The sequence below is a fragment of the Silurus meridionalis genome, chromosome 8, assembly GCF_014805685.1.
Source record: "Silurus meridionalis isolate SWU-2019-XX chromosome 8, ASM1480568v1, whole genome shotgun sequence".
Classification (NCBI taxonomy): domain Eukaryota; kingdom Metazoa; phylum Chordata; class Actinopteri; order Siluriformes; family Siluridae; genus Silurus; species Silurus meridionalis.
In genome coordinates, this window is record NC_060891.1 from 26,314,539 (window position 1) to 26,337,909 (window position 23,371).

A 23,371-nucleotide genomic window follows, 5' to 3' on the forward strand; every position below is an offset into this window, starting at 1 on the left:
AAACACCACAATCAATTTTGAAGATTCACATTTATTGATCGTTTTACATGAGGTGGTATCGAAAGGTTTCGAGACAAGTTTTGTAACACACCAGCAGATGGCAGCACAAGGCTGCACGCACAGTCACAGGGAGCAGAAACATGAGTTTATCTCACTTCAGCACCCAAACTACTCCACGGATTCGGCTCTTGCGGACTTCGCCCTCTTAGCAAAGATGAAGATCCAGCTCGGAAATCGCTTTAAAAAGAAGACTTCCAGGACGCATTCCTGGAGCGCTGTATTGCTGTGCAAGGGGACTATTTTTGAAGGTGAAAGTGTGGAAACGTAGATAAATGAAGTATTTTCTTGTAAACAGAGCAAGTTTTAAAAATTTGTGATACCACCCCATATGGGTGTGTATATATATATATATATATATATATATATATATATATATATATATATATATATATATATATTAGTTACAGTGATTTTTTTTTAGAAGTCGTACACTTCCCGTTCTGTTAGTGCCAGTTAGTGAAACTCCTGTACACTAGTTGTGATGTAATAATGCTTTGTGTCATACTATTATCACACTCAAAATTTGGAAGTAATATGGTCACCGATTGGTTGCAATCCAAACATTTTGTTTTTGTTTGTTTTTGGGAAGGAAAGGCGGATCGTTTTTTTTCTCTAAAGTATAACTGATCTATAAATTGGTTATTATATTCAAACCTACATATCATTTGCTTTATTCCTATTGGTATAAGCATCAGTGCATCATTAAAGACTGTGTAAGTGCTTACAGAGGCTTCAGTCTTCCCTTTCACAAGGCAGCTCGGTCAAATTCCTCCCGTCGTCACGGTGTCCGAGAACAGAGACGAATCAGAACGGAAAATCGCCTTTGGTACTTTTCACTCGGGCAATAGTATTAGGACACATGACTTTTCCAGCCATATGTGGTTCTTTCCCAAACTTTTACCACAAAGCTACACACACACACACAGTTGTATTTACATCTTTAGATGCGTTTGGTAGCATGACATGTTCTGGTCACTTGAACCTGTTCTAGCATGACAATGCTCCTGGGCGCAGATCAATAAAGGTCTGGGTTGGAGTTGAAGAGCTCCTGCTATAGAGCTCTAAACCCTATTGAGATAATTGTGAATGCTGACAGCACCCCAGAACCTTTTTTCCCCTCCTACATCAGTACCTGACTTTACTAACACCCTTGTGTCTAAATGAATCTCCACAAAATCTCTACAATCTAGTGGAACATCTTCCCAGAAGAGTGGAGCTCATTATAAGAGCAAATGGAGACTAGGTGAAGAATGAGATGTTGAAAAAGGAGCACACACTAATCTAATGGTCATGTGTTCACATACTTTGGTCCATAAACAGCTGATCGGTGAGATCGTTTGAAAGGGGGTGTGGTTTATCTCGAACACTATTGCCTAGTGTGTAGATCAATGTAACAGTTCCTGTTCCAGAAGGAAACACATGAACATACAACTCTGATTCGCAACTAAGAAGCGATTTTTATGGGGACTTTTTTCAACGTTCGTAGATGGAGCTGAGTGATGATTGTGAGAGATGTTTTTGGGTGATGGAGCTCCATCGCTCTGATTCAGTCAACCCAAAAATTCTACAATTGTTCCATATATATTAGATGTTCAGTCAAGAAGAAAAAGCAGGCGGATGTTCATTTCCTATCTACAGCCATGACCTCTCCTGACATCGAGGTCAAATGGGTTGGAAATCCAAGAAGGTAAAATGTGTGTGTGTGTGTGTGTGTGTGTGTGTGTGTGTGTGTGGGCTAATGGGAGAAGCATTGCACACGATATCCTCAATACAAAAAAAATTAATCCAATATTGCTTCACAAATTCCAACAGATCTCAGAGACAGTCTTCACTCTAATCCTCGTTCGCTACCAAACAGCCCTTTGGGAACTCGGAGCCGAGGAACACCGAGATCACCAGAAGGTCCAGGCTTCGAACTCGAGCACCCGGAAGTCGCTCTTCTCAGACAGGCTGCAGTTGTTGAAGGTGTAACACGGGCTGCTCCGGCCCACATACAGAGACTCGTCCAACCACAGGCCGAAGTGTCCACTGCAGATGAAGGGAAAAAAAAAAAATCTAGTTTACATCAAATACGTTTCTGCGCACTACACGGCGATGTGGAGGTGAAGCGGAGATCATTAATAATGATGACAGGCCTCACGTCTAGCGGTGGATTATCACCCTCACCATGGTCACTTCCCAGCTTGGACAAGTTAAAGTGGTCATTGATGTTTGCATCAAGGGGCTGAGAAGGTCTGCTGTCATTATACAGTACAACAGTGGCCTCTAGAGGCGAATCACTGGCATTACAACTGCTTTCACTTTAGTTCATAGCTGTGTAACCATAACTGGTTATCGGATAAAATTGAAAATTAATTAAGCTTAATAAAAAGGAAAAAAAATCCTTCAAAAGCACTCATCAACTTTAGTTAATGTTACAAATTAAATCTTACTTGAAAGCATTACCATTGCACATAAATCCAAACAGTCCTGCTTAAAAACGGCCATCTTTAAATGTCTTCAGAAAGTCCAGGCATTGAAATTACTCTTTTATTTTTTTTCGGAATAAAGTTCAGTAATATTTTATTTAAAAAAATAATATTTTTAATTCAGTGTCCATAAAAAAAAAAATAAAAAAAAAAAAGAAAGAAAAAACTATCGGTTGATTAATCGTTTATCGGCAAATACGATCCAACCTCGGTATCGGAATCCGTAAAATCCGACCTCTAGCTTCCTCCCTAAATGAGCTTTCACAATTAAATCTATTACATATTAGAACCAGGGCATTTATATAAACCTGCGATTCGAACTGCTGTTCAGAAAACTGACCAATCAGATTTGAGAATTAAAGAACGCTGTGGTGAGAATGTTTAATAACAACCACGATGTCTGTAAATATCTGATTACAAAGCGCTCGTACCTTCCACCACCGATGGCAAAGGAGTCAAGGTCACCTTTAATGAAAAAGGAGTTTTCACCTGTCCAGTGGAAGCACTGAGAGATGGAAAGAGAGAGAGAGAGAGACATAATAGAGATAAGAGCTCAGAGACCACAATAATCCCTAACATACATTAGAGATGGTAAGATTCACTGATTCACGTCAATACGAAGGTTAATGATGTGATGCATCGATTTAAAAAAATGTGCATCGTGTAAAATCGAGGAAAAATCGATCTACGTATAAAATCCTGCTCACAAATTACAGGTCACTTTCTAAGTAATAATAATAAAGCGCATCTACTAAAAATGATATATAAATACATCGTTTTTTGCCGTCAAAAATGTCAAAAACGATGTATTTATATACAATTTTTAGTACGTGAATATGACGCATCACAACAATACGGAGACCGAGGCGTGTCCTGAAAGCCACACGGAGTACAGATTAACATGGCAGAGGTAGAGCTGTGACTTCTTGGTTAAATGGGGATTAGTAATGTAAACTATTTCATTTAAAAATAAGAAAAACAGTGTTTTGCATTAATTTGATGTATTCTGATGTATTTTATTTGTATAAAATATTGTGGAATATAATTTTATAAATTACTTAAACAGCAGGCATTTTATTTAAAATGATTTAAAAAAATGTAAACTCTTCAAATGTTGATTACAAATGTTAATAATAATAATGAACCGAACTGTGAAATATATATATATATATATATATATATATATATATATATATATATTCACACACACACACACACACACACACACACACACACACACACACACACACACACACACACACACACACACACACACACACACACACACACACACACACACAAACTTTACCTTAAATCGAGGGTGTAGAAGGAAGAGGAAGGTCTCTCCAGTACCATAAAACTTGTCACTCGGGTGCAAAGGGTGAGAGAGGAAACCACCAAACACCTGAGTGTGAGAGAAAAACATAATTAATGTGAACACAATAAGGACAAAAGTATTGGGACACCTGACTTTTCCACCCAGATGTGCTTCTTCTCCAAACTGTTACCACAAAGTTGGACAACAAAATTATATAGGATATATTTGGATTAAAACTAAGAGACCTAAACCTGTTCCAGGATGACAATGCCCCCAGTTTCATGAAGATATGCTTTCCATGGAGTGGAAGATCCTCTTCTATAGAGCTCTAAACCCTATTGAAAATGAAGCCTCCTCCCCTCACCTACATCAGTAACTGACTTTACTAACACCATTGTGACTGAAATACTCTCCACAAATCTCCAATAAATCTAGAAGAACATCTGCTAGGAAGAGTGGAGCTTCCAGAAAATCAGGACCTAATGTGGAATGGGTTTTATGGTCAGTTGTCCACAAACTTTTGTCCATTAAGTATATTTATTAGAATAAAAGCACAAATTGAGACTTTGAGCTCCAGACGTAAGTGTCTGACCTGTCCGGTGCCGTCTCGGATGAGAAGCAAGACGGGCGAATCCGAGACGCTCAGCTTCCTGTAGAGTGTTTTGAGACTGGCACCGTGTTTGCTCATGCTGTAGGCTAATCTCCATGAATAACCCACGGTGCGAGGAGGAAGCTCGGCCGACAGCTGAGGACACGACGACAACCACATCTCTTTATATTATAGCTAGTCACTTACAATAGTGAGTACAACAGTGTGGGAGCAATGTGAGTGAATTAGCAGTATACTGTATATGTGTGTGTGTGTGTGTGTGTGTGTGTGTGTGTGTGTTCTGACCTCTTTGACGTGTTGTGCATTCAGAATGAGACTCTGCTTCACAATGTCACTCAGTCCATCAGGCTCTTTGTCTATAGGCAGGGACTCCTTCATCCTGCTTTCCTCTACACACACCATCTACACACACACACACACACACACACACACACACACACACACACACACACACACACACAGCTGAAATATACATTTATACATAATTTGAATGTTCCTCTATACCTTCATATCGAATGTAATTAAAGGTTTTCCATCTCTTCATATTTTAACTTTTTCTTTTGTTGTTTTTAAATCATTTTAGTTAAGAATGTGTGCAAGTGAAATAAAATAGTTCCTGATGTCTAGTTCACACCGGAGTCTGAATCTGATGCAGAAACTGATGCTTTGGCTCATTTGCATTTGTGCAATTTGGTTTGGTTTTACAAAAAAAAAAAAAAAAAAACGAAAAAAAAAAAAAAAAAAACCCAATAACAAAAAATAATTAATTAAATAAATAAAAATATATAAAAAATATATATTTAAAAAAATCTGAATTTGTTTGATTTTTTTTGTTGTCCAATCGTAATTAAAATAATTTATTAAATTAAAATGATTACGTTATAATTCAATACTCAATTATAATAATATTACACATGTATGCATGCACTATGTATGTTTTTATTTATGTATTATTCATTTCTCTATTAATAAGAAGATTCTTTCAATCGATGCTCTGATATATATATCAACCCTTGCCAAGTCAAAAATCACAAATCCCACCCGAGCACAGAACACGGTGCCAGGTTCGGAAGGTCGTGGGTTCAAATCCCAGCACAACCAAGCTGCCAATGAGCGAAGCCCTTAACCCTCAATTGATGAATAAATGCACAGTAAAGAAACGTTTCCCCTGTACAATGAGATTCTTCCTTTGCTGTCCACAGTGAATGCCTCAAAAAATAAACAATATATAACAATAATATCCACCAATGTGTGTGAGAAAGTCCACCATCAGTGTTCAAAATAGACGTGGTAGACCATGATTGGAAAGAAAGAGTTCTTTAGCCTAGAAGTCCTGAATTTTACACTTCTGTACCTCCAGTACTCCAGTGCTAAAGCACTCCGCTGCAACAGTACTTGGTGACCTTCTTCCTGTCACACTCACCCCCTGTCATTGCAAAGTGCTTCAAAAGACTGGTCCTTACCCATTTTTAAAGCCTGTCTGCCACTAAATCTGGACCCATACCAATTTGCCTATCGCCTGAATAAGTCAAATGAGGACACCATTTCCACTGTACTTCATTCTGCCCTGACTCACCTGGACACCTCAGCAAACATCTCTGCAACTGGACCCTGGATTTCCTATCGAACAGACCACAGTCTGTCTGACTGAACAAGATCACCTCGTCCAGTCTTACTCTCAGCACCGGGGTTCCTCAGGGATGTGTATTTTCCCCTCTTCTATACTCCCTTTTCACCCATGACTGTGTACCTGCCTATGCCTCAAACAGCATCGTTAAGATTGCAGATTACACCACGGTGGTGTTCCTGATCAGAGGTAATGATGAGGAGGACAATAACCTGGAATTCAACCGCAAGAAGACAAAGGAGGTCATTGTGGATATTCCTGTCTGTGCTACTGGATACTGGAGAACTTTTACCGCTGTGCCATTTAAAACGTGGTGTATATATATATATTATATATATATTAGGTCTGTTGCTATCGATTATTTTAGTAATCAAGTTTTTCCGTAAACATCCAACATTTCTGGCACATCCACCGGTAACCATGTAGCCGGCCTGAAGTTGATGCTCCCCTGCTTCTTCTGTCTTGTTCCGTCTCCCCCAGAGCTGATTGTTGGACAGAGGATCGGAGGGATCGGAGGCTTAGTTTGATTCCATGCGATTCTGCAGCGTCTTTAGTGTTTACCTGTTTAGAGTGCTCCAGAGTTTAGCAGGTGGTACGTCATTAATAATGGTCCGTGGAGAAACACAGGGCTCCGTGTGGAGTTAAATGAACTAAACAAACGAATAATTTGCCTCGATGATTTGTTGCATTAAATTATTAAAGTTATTCAAGGAATCGTTTCAGCCCTAATATATATACACACACTGAACACTGTGTACCTATAAACACTGCGTGAACCATTCAAGGTGAAAGGGTCACCTAAAAGCTCCGCTTCAGCTTATAACAAAGCATGTAGCACCTTCTTTCACACACACACACACACACATACACACACACACCTCCCACTCATCTGCAGTATGACCGTCTCGGTGCGATTCCCCTCCTTCCTCTTCGCTGAGAATCACAAAGTCGTCTTCATCCCACTCTGCCTCCTCTTCCTCTTCTCCTCCTTCCAGGATGCACAGGTCGGGCCAGTGCTGGCTCAGGTAGGAGTAGAGCTCGTCTGAACTGTTCCCAAAAACCAGAAGTGTACAGCAAGTTTAGCTAATGAAGACCGAAATTCACTCTTTTAAATTTGAGGGAAATAAATCGCAGTCTTCGTTCTAAATCCTAAAAACTCTACTGAGTACCACGGGATAATACACTGTACTGCCAAAAGTATTGGGACACCCGACTTTTCCAAACATGAGTGCTTCTTCCTTAAACTGTTCCCAAACCTGTTCCAGCATTGCAATACCCCTGTGCACAAAGCCTGCTCCCTGAAGATCTGCTTTACATGGGTTGGAGTGGAAGATCTCCTGCTATCCAGCTCTATTGAACAACTTTGGGATGAATTTTTCATGCTGACTGCACCCCAATCCTCCTCACCTCACCTACATCAGAACCTGGCTTTACAAAATCCCTTGTAGCTGAATGAATCTCCACAAAATCTAGTGGAACATCTTCACAGAAGAGTGGAGGTTATTAGAAGAGCCAATGGAGACTAAATGTAGAATAGCACAAAATCTTACGGTCAGGTGTCCAGAAACTTTTGCCCATATAGTGTATATTTAGCATTTGCTCAATATTGCTGTTCTACCCATTTTCTAGCTTTATCTCCTGCTCATCTTCCTCCACATGTTTAGTCACCTCTCTTGTTGCAGAATGAACCAGGCGTCTCTGCACAAAACCGTTCTGGATTTTCCGAGCTCCAGCTTCCCGAAAACCTTCTTCTTCAGCAGCTGCTTCTGACGCATCCTCACGAACATCATACAGCTGGTCCTGGTGCTGTGTCCTGCTGAAAAGGTTAGAAAGTAAGTCCAGGAGTTACAGCATGTATAAATATTCACACGCTAGCTCGCACGTCATTTACCCGAGAGCTGCTTTTCTGAACGCAGCTGTTGCCCGGTGTTGAGCTCGAGCACAAGCTGCTCCAGCTGTCGCTCGACCTCCGCCATGTCTCTGCTCTCCTCGGCCTCATCCTCCAACGCTCCACCTGCCTCCGCTTCCAACTGCATGTCACGTGTCACGGTAGAAACCGGCGTGGACGCGGTGACACATCCGATCTGATTTTTTTTTACCTTTTTATCGTTTTGACGACGTTTCCACCTGTGACGATACAGAACCTTTAATTTAATTCCATTTGATTAGATCTCTAGATCATTACATCTATATACAAGCCCGAATCCAAAAAATTTTGGGACGGCGTGTAAAATTTAACTAAAAACAGAATGCAATGATTTGCAAATCTCTGAAAATAAATATGATTTTAAGAACAAAAATAAGGTCATTTTAAATTTGTTGGCTGCAACACGTCTCAAAATAAGTTGGGACAGGGCCACATTTACCACTGTGTAACATCTCGTCTTCTGTCCATAAACATCTGGAAACTGAGGAGACCAGTTGCTAAAGTTTAGCGAGAGGAATGTTGCTCCATATGTGTCTGATACAGGATTCTAGCTAATCAACAGTTCTGGGTGTCCTTTGTTGTATTTTTCGTTTCATGATGCGCCAAATGTTTTCAAATGGCGAAACGTCTAGACTGCATGAAGACCAGTTCATCACCTGGATCTCTAAAACCTATATATACCGTTCAGCACTGATTAAGCTTTTCCACTTGTGCAAGCTGCCCATTCCACATGCACTAATGCTCTCCCGTACCATCAGAGACCCTGCTTTTTGAACTGATCGCTAATAACAAGCCGGATGATCCCTCTCCTCTTTAGTCCGGAGGACGTGGTGTCCATGATTTCCAAAAAGAAATATAAAAATAAAAGAATTTTTTCATTTTCATTCGTTTGACCACACAACAGTTTTCCACTTTGCCTCAGTATTTTAAATGAGCTTCGGCTCAGAGAGGATGGCGAAGTTTTCAGATCATGTTCACACACGCTTTCTTCTTTGCATGGTTGAGATTTAACCTGTATTTGTGGATTACTTTATGACCTGTATTTGACCTGACCTGTATTTTTGCACTACATTGTGTTTATATTTAAAAATACACCCTTGTGTATAGTCCTCTTTTGCACATTACTGTATAATCACCGTATACAGTAGGTTCACTGGTTGGCGCTATTTTGTATTCTGTGTTTTGTGTATCTGTCCCACAGTCTTGTGCTGTCTGTCTGCACTAAGAGTCTTCTTGACTCTTGAAAACTGTGTTCACAGACAATGATTTCTGATGGTGTTGATGAGCCCATGCAGTGATTCCCATTACAGAACCATAACTGTTTTAAGATCACGGCTATCTACCTTGAGATTTCTTTAGATTCTCTGAAACTTTTGATGATATTCTGGGGTTCATCCCTTTGTGTCCTATTATCCGCACCTGTTTCCATAATCACTTTGCCTTGAAATACCCCTTGGATTCCATTGCGGAACCCCAGAACCCTTTGACGGATCCCATTATTCCAGTGCTCATTTCAGAGCATAGTGGACCCTAAACCTGAGAACCTGAGAAGATTTCGGTTATCCAAGCTCCCAGGTCCAGAGGGTAGAACTCCTGATTGCCTCCAAAGTCAAAGACATTAGCCATGAGGGGTTGTTTTTTTGGCGCAAGAGGAGCATAAGTGCAACCTTTAGGATGTTATCGGGGCCTAAGTGACGAGCTTCTATTAGGATCCTCCTTCTCCTCGCTTTACATGACATCCAAGAGCTTCAGTAAACATTCCCATTAAAGATTTAGATGAAGGAAATATTATATTGCAATCTGAGTGACTTGTGACTGTAGAATATTTGCTGCTTGGTATTTTTATCCTCAAGCGTCCATTTTTCCAGTGTATGCTCAGTGAAACCTCCGATTCCTGTTCTTGGCTGACAGGATTCGGTCACGTCAATGTTGTAGGTCACGAACCTCAAGGTTTTTTAAGAATTGTGGATGCTTTTTTGCTCTACATTGTTGTAACTAGAGTTTGACCGACTGATCGACCCGATCAGGCAGATTAAGGGCTTCAAATATCGGCCAAAAAAAACCCATATCGATCGCACTTGAGTTGTATCGAGTGGTTCTTTTCGAGGTACTGTAGCCTCCCTGTCAGGATCAACTACTCTGATCTCTCTCTCATTAACGAGTTGCTTTTGCCTGGAGAGCTAGCTGTTTTTTGTTTTCCGCACCACTCTTGTGTTAACTATTGTATGTGAAAATCATTTCCTGACTACGCAAAAAAAAAACAAAAACAAAAAACACCCATATCCAAAGTCACTGCGGAGAAAGTAGTGCATTGCTCATTTGAATGCTAATCATTAACAAGCAGAAATATGCTAGCTAATTAGCTTGTACACGTTTTTTCCCCCATGCGAGGTCTTAAAACCCGCTTTAACCTGCCATGCCTTCATTTTAAACACGCTCGGACATGATCCTGAAGATCCTGAGAAGCTACACACCTCTGTGTCGACCTGCTGAAGTGAACGTTTGAGATGTCAGAGAAAAAGGTGATGGATGAGAGATTGTCCACCGGACAGGAGAAGAGATACTCCTCGCAGCCGTTCTCCTGCACCAGGGGGAGGGACTTATACGGGTCGAAGAAGATCTTACTGGCTGCTAAGAGCAGAATGCCAGAAACCACGCCCTGGAAGAAACAAGCAGATGTAAATGAGCGGGAAATCCAAGAACGAACGAAAGCAGCTTCGCAAGCCGTAACTCACTTTCCGTTCGGTGATGAAGCGACAGAACAGTTTGAGACACGGTGGGTTCGATGGCCCCGCCCCCTGTGTGCACTCGGATGGAAGAGCCAATAGGCAGAGCTGTCCGTCAGGCAACGGCACCGCCTCCACATCCTGGGGAGAAAGGAATATACGTTAAAATGTAATAATTTTATTTTGTTATTTATTTACAGTAGAACCACTGTATTTTAGATCATTATTTAAAAACAAAAATCCATCATTTTAATATATTACTTACAAATTATAATTATATAGTCACTATATGAATATATAGTCACATTACAAATATTATTTTAATATACTTATTTAAACCAAACATTTTTTTTTGTTCGTTCATAAAAAAGCTAACAAAATAGCGAAACATAGGTTAATAAAATAATGAAATAAATAAATAAAAAAGATTTTAGGGGCCAAGCACCAAACGTGTACTCTATAGGAACCCTATGGTCATTCTACCTTTATTTATTTATTTTTTTGTCACCTATATTTTTGTGCACCCTACGACATCAATTTACTCCTAACTACATTTTCCCGCCATCTTGAATTACTTTCCTTGCTGCTCCTCCTACAAAATTTGTCAGATTGCACCTTCAGAATACAGCATACAAAAAAGTTTAAATACTTCAAACTTCTAGAATGCCAACAAATCTAACGTGAGGCAACCAAACAGGAAGCGTGGTTGGATTTTAGCAACAATGTTGGTAGAACCGTGCTCTGAGGCTATGCAACATTTTTTTTAAATTTGTACCTCCTACTGGACAAAAGTTACAATAACATGCTAAAAAATACGTAGGCGTATTTTGACAGAGAAAAAAACCCTAAACAAATCCGTAGTGATCGTGGCAGGTGTAAACGCTGCTTTGTTATATATTTTTACAGCTCTAGCTCTTCTGGTTTCCCTGTTTGGATGCTAAATACAGGCTACTGCCCTCTGCTGGTATGGGGGAGTTCTGTTCTCTTACGCAAACGCAGAACAGTTTGGTAATCGTTCAAACTCTAATTAGAGCTACTTCAAATTTTTCTCACATCTTCTCATCTGAACAACGTATCAAAGAAGTGGCTACTTGCTCCTAAAATTCTGCTACTTGCAGCTTTACTTATACTTATTTTTTTATTTGCTTTAATTGTATTAACTTGATGTACACTATATGGACAAAAGTATCACAATGGAGTAAAAGTATATGGTCATAATCTTGCCTTTGAATGGTTTTAGCATGAAATTTTCCATTCACTTGAACAAGGAAACACTGGAACACTGACCAGGAACCTCCTCACTTCATCTACATAAGTACCTGACTTTACTAACACCTTCGCAGCTGAATACATCTCTTTACAAAGTCTAGTGGAACATCTTCCCAGAAGAGTGGAGCTTTTTATCACTTAAATGGAGACTAAATGTGGAATAGGATGGTCAGAAAGTGCATAAAAATCTTATGATCAGGTCATAATATTTTAACATTGTGTCACATGGCTAATTTCTTTATGGTGGTTCAGTCAAGTTCTTCCACTCACTTTACATTCAATCGAAAAAATAAAACCGAGCCTGATGCTCACCAGGAGCTTGTCATATTCAGCGTCAGTGGACGGCGACACAGGGGTCGTTGGGGTCATGGCGTCCAGCCTGGGCTCAGAAAGGTCCGAGAGCATCACTGAGACTTTCTAAAAGAGTGAAAATGAAACTGAAAGTGTTAAAATACTAACATCGCTTTTTCTCGCTCTGACTTCTGTTCCAGACGTCTGATTATAGCCGAGTGAATGACCGTATCATGTGTTCAGCATGTGAAGAGTGTCATAAAGAGTCACAGTCACCACACTGGACCACATGACCTGCTCTGAGAAAATGTCCAGATACCAACACAGGACCTGGTATAGCCGGTGGTGGTTTTGCTGTTGTTCTTGTTGTGTTTGTTGTTGGTGCTGATACTGGTGGTGTATTAGTTTGTGTTGCTATTGTTGTTGATAGTGGATTTATTGTCATTGTTGATGGGGTTTTAAGTGCTGAATAGGTTTATAGTTTTGGTGTTAATGGTACTGGTTTTGCCATTGGTGCTGATGGTAGTGGTTTTACTGTTGTTGTTGTTGTTGTTGTGTATTTTGTCTCTGTAATTGATAAGTTTGTTATTGATGATTGGGCATGTAGTGATTTACATGTTGTGGGTGATTTTTTCATCAGTGATGGTGGTGTTGGTGTTGTCATTGGTGATGTTGGTGATGCTGGTGGTGTTTATGGTACTGGTTTTGCTGTTGGTGATGATGGTATTGTTATTGTTGATGGTGCTGGCTTTGTATTGGTGTTGGTGCTGGTTTTGTCATTAGTGATGTTGTTGATGGTGTTGTTTGTGGTGGTGCTGATTTTGTCATTGATGATGTTGATGTTGTGGGTGTTTGTGCTGGTGTTGTTATTGGTGATGTTGATGGTAATGGTTTAATTGTTGGTGGTGTGTTTGTTATTGTTGATTGTGTTTGTCGTGGCGAAATCGGTGGTGTTGTATTTGGTGACGGTGTTGGATTTGTCATCGGTGATGCTGGCTTTGTTGGAGATGGTGTTAGTGGTGATGTTGGCATTGATGTTGGTGGTGATGGTGGTTCTGTTTTTTATTGGTGATTGTGATGGTGGTGGTGGTGGTGGTGGTGCTGCTGGTTTAGTCATTGGTGATGTTGGCGGTGCTGGTTTTGTCATCAGTGGTGATTGTGGTGTTGGTGATGTTGGCATTGTCTTTAGTGATGTTGGTGTTGTTGTTGGTGCTGGTTTTGTTGTTCATGATCCTGGTGTTGTTGTTAGTGATGGTTTTGGCGGTGCTGACATTGGTAATAATGGGGTTGTTGTTGCTGAGAGTGATTGTTGGTGTTAGTGGGATTGGTGGTTGTTCTTGTTGGAGGCAGTGCTTGTTGTTCGTGTGCAATTTTTAAAAAAAGGTTTTAATGGTTTTGGTTATAAACTTGCACTAGAAAACCCAACAAGGCACACAGTGAAATCAATTAGTGTGGTGTACCTGTGGGAGTAAAGTGGTATCTGCTGGACCACCAGTGATCTGAGAGGTTATACTGAACACCGTGTCCCCCCGATGCACCTGTTTCTCACAAACACATTATTTAGTAAATTAAGATTCAGTAGTTAGCATTATGTTCAATAACGATCGCTGCATTGAATCTCCAAAGCTAAATCCATAAGTTAGCAAAATATTGGCAAATGAAAACAAACAAACAAAAAATATTCAAATCATAAACTCATTCATTCATTTGTTCGATCTCATTATTTAGCAAATCGAGATTCTGTTGTTAGCATTATGTTCTACAGAAAGCTATTGCACTCGATCTGAAAAGCTATTTTCACTAGTTAGCAAGATGTCCTGGTAAATAAATGTTCAGTAGTTAGCGAGGATCTCTATATAGCTACTTTAACAAATTAGCAAGTATAGGTTCAGTAGTTAGCATGGTGTTCTATATAAAGCTAACTACACTCAATCTAGAAAGCTAAATCTGTTAGTCAGCAATATATTGGTAAATAAAAACTGAAAATATATATAGGAAATAAATTAGGCATTAGCTATTTATCAAGGAAAATGTTTGTTCCAGATCAATTCAATCTCACTTATTTAGCAAATCAAGATTCCGTAGTTAGCAAGATAGTAAACAAACAATTGTCACTACAAATGTCTTATACAAATCTTGTCTCAGTTTATTCGCTCTATATATCTACTTTCACATATTAAAAAAATGAAGATTCAGTAGTTAGCATGATGTTCTATATAAAGCTAGCTGCACTCCAAAGCTAGATCCAGTAGTTAGCAAGATGTCCTAGTAAACAAATGTTTAGTAGTTAGCGAGGATCTCTATATATCTACTTTCATGAATTAGCAACTCTCAGTTACCAGAGCCTTTTTGGACCACAGAGCTTCATTGTAAAGCTTCAGCAGATTTTTCTGAAGATCCATAAACCCAGAGATCTGATGGTGGAATCAGGGTTTGGGAGGAACGCTGCTGTGTTGCAGTTTGTCCATGACCTTTGCTCACTTCAGTGTGGTGTGTGGGTGTGTGTGTGTGAATCTTTTTGCCTTATATATGGTATGTTGGTACAATCATTGGTCATGGTCCAGCAGGATAACGCGCCATGTCATAAAGCGCGAATCATCTCAGACTGGTTTCTTGAACATGACAATGAGTTCACTGTACTGAAATGGCCTCCACAGTCACTAGATCTCAATCCAATAGAGCACCTTTGGGATGTGGTGGAACGGGAGATTCGCATCATGGATGTGCAGCCGACAAATCTGCAGCAACTGTGTGATGCTATCATGTCAATATGGACCAAAATCTCTGAGGAATGTTTCCAGTACCTTGTTGAATCTATGCCACAAAGGATTAAGGCAGTTCTGAAGGCAAAAGGGGGTCCAAACTGGTACTAGTAAGGTGTACCCAATAAAGTGGCCGGTGAGTGTATATTATATATATATATATATATATATATATATATATATATATATATATATATATATATATATATATATACACACCGCCACTTTATTGGGTACACCTTACTAGTACCAGTCCATATTGACATGATAGCATCACACAGTTGCTGCAGATTTGAATTAACACGAATTACATAGAATTAACACGTGGAATTATATACATACCAAAAAAGTGTGAAACAACTGAAAATATGTCATATTGTAGGTTCTTCAAAGTAGCCACCTTTTGCTTAGATTACTGCTTTGCACACTCTTGGCATTCTGATGATGCCTACTTTGAAGAACCTACAATATGACATATTTTCAGTTCACTTTTTTGTTATGTATATAATTCCATATATAATTCCACATGTGTTAATTCATAGTTTTGATGCCTTCAGTGTGACTCTACAATTTTCATAGTCATGAAAATAAAGAAAACTCTTTGAACGAGCAGGTGTGTCCAAACTTTTGGTCTGTACTGTATATATAATATATAAACAGTAAAGACCAAATGTTTGGACACACAAGGTGTGGGTTTTTTTTTAATGACATGCCTTTTGGGAAATTATCCATGAGAGAGTTGAATACTGTATGGTTTATATATAGTGTGTGCGCATGTATTATTCTATATGGTATATTAGTGAAATCATAATACTAATGTGTTTGTGTGTGTGTGTGTGTGTGTGTGTGTGTGTGTGTGTGTGTGAGTGAGTGAGTGTGTGTATCACTTACCGCTTGTTCATCCCTCCTGCTTGATTCTGCTTGTGATTGCAGCGTCTTCGTGGTTGACGTGTCAGATGGAAAAGCAGCCTCTGTACAAATCACACGGAACCATCTATCAGAAACGTCTAGTGTTTCTATAGCAACAGCTCACGCATAGAGACTTAATAAAGACGTGTAATCGCTGATATGGTAAAGTTTTCTGGGAGGAGACATTTACAGAAGGAGACCAGAGTCTGCAATTTGTAACAGTAAAGCTGTTTTTTTTTATATACCCTAATTTCCGGACTATAAAGCGCACCCACTGAATTTGACAAATATTTTTATTTTTAACATAAATAAGCCGCACCTGTCTATAAGCCTAGTGTCTACACTAATGTACTTTACACAGGCTTTAACGAAAGACACGTTACACACGGTGTAACGGGTGAAATATGTTGTGCTTCTATTAGGAGCATAGCTGTATTTTGGGAATAGCCTGGCACTGCATTCTCCGGTATTATTGCATGTGTGCAAGACCGAGGAATATGTCCTTATTATTTTCTGATGCTCATTTCTAAGTTTCTTTGACTAACCCGTAACGCTGTTGCCAAGAAAAATAAAAAAGCACGAGTTTTGGAAACCTGTCTGTGCTTATATGATTTCTGTTGTAACTGGAGTTAGCGAGCTCTCCCTTCACCCAGACTCAACGCGTTACAACGGCTTGTATCTAAACAGTAGCCGACCAAGAAAGTCATTGTTCACTGTCTTCCTCCTTCCTTTCACAACTACAGTGGTACCGTGACCTACAAGTGCATTAATGTACGAGTTTTCCGAGGTACGAGCGGTCACTCGGTCGATTTTTTTGCTTTGTTACGCGAGCAAAAAATTGAGGTACGAGCTCGAAACGCTGCTGCTAGATGGCGAAGCGAAGCCAGAAAGCGAAGATTGTGACGAAAATTAAGATAAGCAAAGAAGAAAAAGTAAAAATTTTAAAGTTTAGGGATATGTAGTGTACAGGAGTGATAGTAAAAAACGAGTTTTCCCTCCGCCTCCGCTTATCGCCTCTACCCCCCCCTCCACACACACACACACACACACACACACACACACACACAGTCGTTTCATCTCCAAGAAAAATACACTGAATAAAACCTTATTATATCTTTACACACTCTTTCTATTATGTTTTTATCCAAGATTTGTTATTTAGAAATGTATTTTCCAATTTAATAACATAAAACATAAAAACGGGGTCATTTTGAGGGTTGGAACGGATTAATGCTATTTTAACTATTTTCAATATGGAAAACTGATTCGATGTGCGAGCAAATTGAGACACGAGCTCGACTACGGAACGAATTAAACTCGTAGGTCAAGGTACCACTGTATTTCTCTGGGGAGTTTATCTTCTGTCATCGTCGTGCGCCACCGGTAGAAGTTTTTTCTCCCAATGCCGTGCAGCTCAATGCCAACACAGGTGAGGTGCGTTTTTTTGTTTCCGTTCGGAAATGTCATTGGTCTAATGTTATGTCGCTTAGTTTTTTGGCTTGAAGTTTGTGAAACCGGGAAAAACCTACGAAAAATCCATAAATTAGCCGCTTCGTTGTTTAAGCCGCGGGGTTCAAAACGTGGGAAAAAAGTAGCGGCTTATAGCCCGAAAAATACGGTATATATATATATATATATATATATATATATATATATATATATATATATATATATATATATATATATATATGGACACTTTTCCCACCCATATGTGCACAAACGAAGAGAGAGGAGTTGTGGTATTGTATGAGGAAGTCAGGTGTGTCAGAGAAGTATGTGAGGGTGGTGCAGGACATGTATGAGGACTGTGTGACAGCAGTGAAGTGTGCAGTAGGAACGACAGACTGGTTTAAGGTGGAGGTTTGACTGCATCAAGGATCGGTTTTAAGCCCTTTCCTGTTTGCAGTGGTGATGGACAGGTTGACAGACGAGGTCAGACAGGAGTCTTTGTGGATTATAATGTTTGGGGATGATATTGTGATTTGTGGTGAGAGTAGGGAGCAGGTGGAGAAGAGCCTGGAGAGGTGGAAGTATACGCTGGAGAGAAGGAGAATGAAAGTCAGTAGGAGTAAGACAGAGTACATGTGTGTGTGAATGAGAGGGAGGGCAGTGGAGGGGTGCGGTTACAGGAAGAAGAGGTGGAGAAGGTGGAAGAGTTCAGGTACCTGGGGTCAACAGTGCAAAGTAATGGAGAGTGTTAGAGAAGTGAAGAAAAGAGTGCAGGCAGGGTGGAGTGGGTGGAGAAGAGTGATAGCAGGAGTGATTTGTGATAGAAGAGTTTCTGTGGGAGTGAAAGGGAAAGTTTATAGGACTTTATAAGACAGGAGGTGGAGCTGGAGGTAGCAGAGCTGAAGATGTTGAGGTTTTCGTTGGGAGTGACGACGATGGACATGACTAGAAATGAGTTTATTAGATGGACAGCGCATGTAGGACGTTTTGGAGACAAGGTGAGGGAGTTGTGATTGAGATGGTTTGGACATGTGCAGAGGAGGGACATGGGGTATATCAGTAGGAGGATGCTGAGGATGGAGCCACCATGAAGGAGGGAAAGAGGAAGAAAAAGGAGGAGATTTATGGATGTGGTGAGGGTGAAGACATGCAGGTAGTTGGTTTCAAAGAGGCAGATGTAGAGGACAGGGTGGTATGGAGAATTATGATCTGCTGTGGCGCCCCCTAATGGTAAAAGCCGAAAGCAGAAAAATGATCTATATATAAAAACATAACCAAAAAAAAAATTACTGTGTAAACTCAGGCTGATCTTATCCTGATCTTTTTCTCACCTTTGAGATAATACTGTCTCAGTTTGGGGTTGCGGATGTGATGGCGCACGGTGTCCGTAACGTCCTGTCCTGCGTTAGCGCTAACAGAGGTTTCCCACTGTACTGTGACAAAGCCTGGAGGCTGTATGAAGCCTGACGGCAGCCTGGTGCCCAACCTGGGGGTCGGCATGAGTCAGGGGTCAATATTGTAACATAGAAAAGTATAAAATATTTATATATACACAATGCCCTAACCCTAACCCTAGTTCTAGCAATTAACTATTGGTGCCAATTAATTGGCAAAATGGACGAATCGTTCGACCTTTAATATAAAATATGTGAAAAATAAATAAATAAATAACAAATCACCTCAGCAGATTTAAATTAAAGCACAATCATTAGAACATTTATATAAAAAAAAAAAAAGCAATATAGAAAAAAATTCACAGTTCTCAGTACAAGTCTCAATATAACTACTCAAACACATTGCAGTAATTCATCATGATATCGGTGTTACGTCATCATATCGTCCAGCCCTGAACTCTCTAAAACATCTCTGAATTGTCTAATAATAAGACCCTGGATGCTTCGTGTCTACAGAAATCGGGAAACAAAACTGAAACAGGGGTCACCAAACTACATCCCGCCCCACTGAACGGCCTGAAATGCCAGAGACACATTTTGAAATTTTTTATTTTATTTGTTCTAATTATATCATATATGTATTCGATACTAAAGGTTGCCTTTTAAACAAAAAATACTCTTAGTTATTAATAGAGGTCGAGGCATCGAAAGTTTATCGCTGGAACTATCGGCAGAAAACAGTACCGATAGTTTTTCCGGTCCTCCATCAATAAGAGAGCGGCCTCTAGAGGCGAATCACTGATGCCACGTACTGTTTGTTCGACACACAGATTTATTATTTATATAATTATATTTATTAATGAATATATTCATATTTATTTAATTTAGCACCTTTATATGGTTCAGTACTCAATTTTTTAAATAAAGGTCAGTATTATTTTACATGGAGTGTTTTTTGTTTGTACAGTATACATTTTAAAAACTCAGTTAATCAATTAATCGGGTATGGGCAAGTACGGTAAAATCTCTAAAATCCACTACCTTTAGTAATTCACGTAGTCTCATTATTTGTTAGATTCACCCACCAACCACATGCATATTTAGGTAAATGTTTTGATTTTAATAGCAATAAATATGAAAAAAATGTCATTATGATAGTAATAATGCTCTTTTGATAGACGATATATTTCTTGAAAAGTAACACTTATTAGTTTGGAAGGTGCAGAATAATAATTTAATTAATCCTGCATTAGAAGGCAGAATAAATACATAAATAAATAGAATAAAATCATAATAAATTCTCCACAGTAATACTGACAGTACGACTCAACTCTATTAAAAAAAAGAAAAATGTTGTAGCCCTCACGGAAAAGGTTTGGGGACCCCTGGCGTAGGGCCTCCTTTTGGACCAGGAAGACTGGCTGTCCTGGTTGTGAGACATTTGTCCTGTTTTGAACTCGGATACGTCTTCCATTATGTTGTGTGGACATCAATATTGCATGTGCAGCTGTGCCGTTACTCGGTTAGTTCAACCTTCACACTCATGCACTTCTCCAGGTTATGCGTCTACAGTTGAGAAACACTCTATTGACCACGATTTCACGATTTCATCACATCCTCCCTCACGTATCACATTCCTGCTCTTACTTTGGTAGTGAGTAATATGAATCGAAGTGCACACACATGAGAACTCACCTGTCCTTGGCATGTCCGAAGTATCTGCCTCTCGTCTTGTCCCTCTGTTTATTGTCCATTGTTGTGTTTTATTTATTATTATTACTATTTTTTGGAGTTAAATTCCAAAAGCACAGCCGTTCTGAGAAATAGACTCGCAGGGATTCGCGTTTCGGTCCGTCATCTTCCTCTTCTGTTCCGTCGTCTTCATGAAACAGAAACAAGCTGTCGAATAAGTGCAAGAGGAGATCTGACTGTTATTATTATTCGTCAAATGAAATACGCAGTTTATTAGGAACACCTGGACAGACGTTTAGTAAAATACAAAAAAAGCGATCATCTGGTCAGCAGGAGAAGGTATGAAAGTGTTCGAAAGCTTTTTTCTAGAACGTTCGCACCAAACATCAGAATGTGGAGAATAAACGCAGGATTAAAGGCTTTGTTGATGCTAGGCTTGGAGATTTTTTCCGGGAATTTCAGAAAATCAAAAGGCCAAGTCAAAGGAGAACTGACCTAAAAAGACAAATCTGAGCTGCTCTGTCCATCATCTTCCTCTTCTTTTCCTTCATCATGTTCATGAAACAGAAACAAGCTGTCGAATAACTACAATAGGACAAATAGCCACTCTTTACAACTGTGCCGAGCAGAAAAGCATCGAGGAACACACAAAATGTTGAGGGAGATGAGCTACAACAGCTAGGAACCGGGATTTGATGCTACATTGGGTTAGAAAAACATCTAAAGATTGGATACATGTTGCCTGTTCCTTTAACACTACAAGATCAAATATTCATGCTACATGCTGCAGTCGAAGTCCATAATAACGACCTAAACAGCACACAAGAGACACATGACTTTGTACGCTTAAGTGTTTGTTAAAATCGTGAGCCTCAGCGTCAATGAAAAAGATAATCATTTATGACATCGGTATATAACTATAATAATAAAGTCAATGAATTAACCAGGTGCAATTATGAAGCTTCTGAAACTGGCTCACATTATAACCAGCAAACAGAAAACCTGTCCAAGAGATCCAGTTCATCTCAGAGCAGATCAGTGGGATTTAGGTGCGGTGACTGGGCAGATCGTTCCATGATAAATATCATTCCAGACCACTGTTTGCTCTCTAAATATCACTTACAGAACTCGGACGTACGCTTCGTTTGCTTCATCGTCTTGTTGTGCGGTGAAGCCGGTTACAATTTCTGCCATTTATAGAGTTTGTTGCATTGAAACATTAAGTATAATGAATCACACTGTTGTATATATATATATGTATATGTATACACACACACACACACACACACACACACACACACACACACACACACACACATATTTCCACTTCTGTAAATGATCTGAAACACCAACTTCATCAAAAACAAATGAACTGCATAGGAGACAAAGTAATGGCACCCCCAGGGAGTGTAATTCTACCGATGTATATCAATAAAGAAATAGATTAAAGCTGTAACTCCACCTCAGCATTTGCATTTCTAGAGGGAACATTTACTTTCAATCTCGGTCTGAAAAGAACATGAAAATCAGACAGCCTTGTTAATCCATGATGTTGATGTTGATGATGATGGTGATAACGGTGAAGATGATGGTGCAATTCAAATAAGAAGATCCCGAATCGTTATCTGATCAGAAACGAATTAATAAAAGATCTCAATCTGACACAGGAACACAGAAAGAGCAGACCCTGACCTGTGTGTATAATCATCATTAACGCAGCTTGAATCCGAGCCTCTGACAGCAGCAGCGGTGAACCTCCATCATGTGCCTTTATATAAACATGCTTTTGACAGCATTCAAACAAGTCCCGCCTCCTGCTCTCTGATTGGCTCGCGTACACGAGCCGGCCCGCTGATTGGACACTTCACAGATCGCTCAAGTCACCGTCGCAAACCCAGATCCCACTGATCCCCGTTTCTCCCCCCTATCATTAGTTCTAACTGTTTTTAATTATTTTGTTTAATATCTAAAGCATCACATACATTCGTAGGTAAGAATATTAATTCGATTTCTTTGGGAAATAAAAGAGTATGTGAAGCCGAATTCGGAGAGAATAATAAAATCACATCACGGGTTATTGTGCTTCCGCGTTTGTCTTGGGTTAACTGGTGACGTAATCAAACCGCGACGTAGGGTTTGGTTTCTATCTATCTAAGTGCAAATAGTAGTAATTGTGCAATCTGAAAATAAAACAATATATACTTAAATCTGTGTATAAATCTAAACGTATAAAAATGCATGGAGAAGCTGGTGTTGGATCTGTGATGATCATAAATGTTAAGCTTTTTATGAGTTGCTCAGTAGCTCCTAGTTTTATAACCGCAATGACTGTATATAACTGTGGAAAGGACATTACTCATAATCACATACTCCAGTGCTCATGTTAGTTCTCACTCTCCAGTGTTCTGTATTGTTGAAAGATTTATGATCACACTCTTGATGTCACCCAAATGAGGATGGGTTCCCCTTTTGAGTCTGGTTCCTCTCAAGGTTTCTTCCTCATACCATCTAAGGGGAGTTTTTCCTTGCCAAATTCACCACGGCTGCTCATCAGGGATAAACACACATCATTCACCTTCACTGTTAAATTCTGTAAAGCTGCTTTAAGACAATGTTTGTTGTGAAAAGTGCAATAGAAATAAACATGACTTGCAAGAGGTCCAGCTTTTCTTGTAAAGTATATACCTGTGACCAAATCAATTTATTGTGGAATAATAATAATAAAACAGCTATTAAATACACACAAATGTGTTTGTTCTTGTTCGGTTTGTTAAAGATGCGGTTTGTGAGCTGACTACTGCGCTCTCTGACCATCCGATTAAAGTTTTATTTGTGTATATTAAATAGGATTTGATTGGACGCCGAGACG

The 23,371-nt window shown here is 39.5% G+C and overlaps 1 protein-coding gene across 4 annotated transcripts; it reads right to left on the reverse strand.

Moving 5' to 3' along the window:
* Window positions 1–1,829: 1,829 nt before the first annotated feature.
* Window positions 1,830–22,602, reverse strand: si:ch211-15d5.11 (nuclear receptor coactivator 7). Of its 4 annotated transcripts, none has more exons than XM_046855047.1 (16): window positions 22,195–22,602; window positions 20,506–20,709; window positions 18,748–18,902; window positions 15,950–16,029; window positions 13,757–13,834; window positions 12,318–12,422; window positions 10,746–10,877; window positions 10,485–10,669; window positions 7,975–8,210; window positions 7,752–7,896; window positions 6,962–7,130; window positions 4,742–4,858; window positions 4,439–4,591; window positions 3,838–3,933; window positions 2,960–3,033; window positions 1,830–2,088 (listed from the first exon to the last, which is right to left on the reverse strand). In XM_046855047.1, the coding sequence occupies exons 2-16, from the start codon at window positions 20,562–20,564 to the stop codon at window positions 1,953–1,955; spliced, it is 1,920 nt and encodes a 639-aa protein (XP_046711003.1). In that variant the 5' UTR covers window positions 20,565–20,709; window positions 22,195–22,602; the 3' UTR covers window positions 1,830–1,952. The 4 variants fall into 4 exon arrangements, with proteins under 4 accessions (XP_046711003.1, XP_046711001.1, XP_046711004.1 ...); XM_046855045.1 differs by having other exon boundaries at window positions 7,752–7,899; XM_046855048.1 differs by lacking the exon at window positions 13,757–13,834 and having other exon boundaries at window positions 7,752–7,899; window positions 22,195–22,600.
* Window positions 22,603–23,371: the final 769 nt, after the last annotated feature.

Bases quoted from the DNA above. Each gene is read 5' to 3' on its own strand.
- si:ch211-15d5.11 (XM_046855045.1), bottom strand. From the start codon at position 20,564: ATGGACAATAAACAGAGGGACAAGACGAGAGGCAGATACTTCGGACAT. The intron at 4,859-6,961 runs GTGTGTGTGTGT...GTGTGTGTGTAG, and splicing joins ATACTGCAGATGAGTGGGAG to ATGGTGTGTGTAGAGGAAAG. The intron at 3,934-4,438 runs GTCAGACACTTA...TCTCACACTCAG, and splicing joins TCCGAGACGGCACCGGACAG to GTGTTTGGTGGTTTCCTCTC.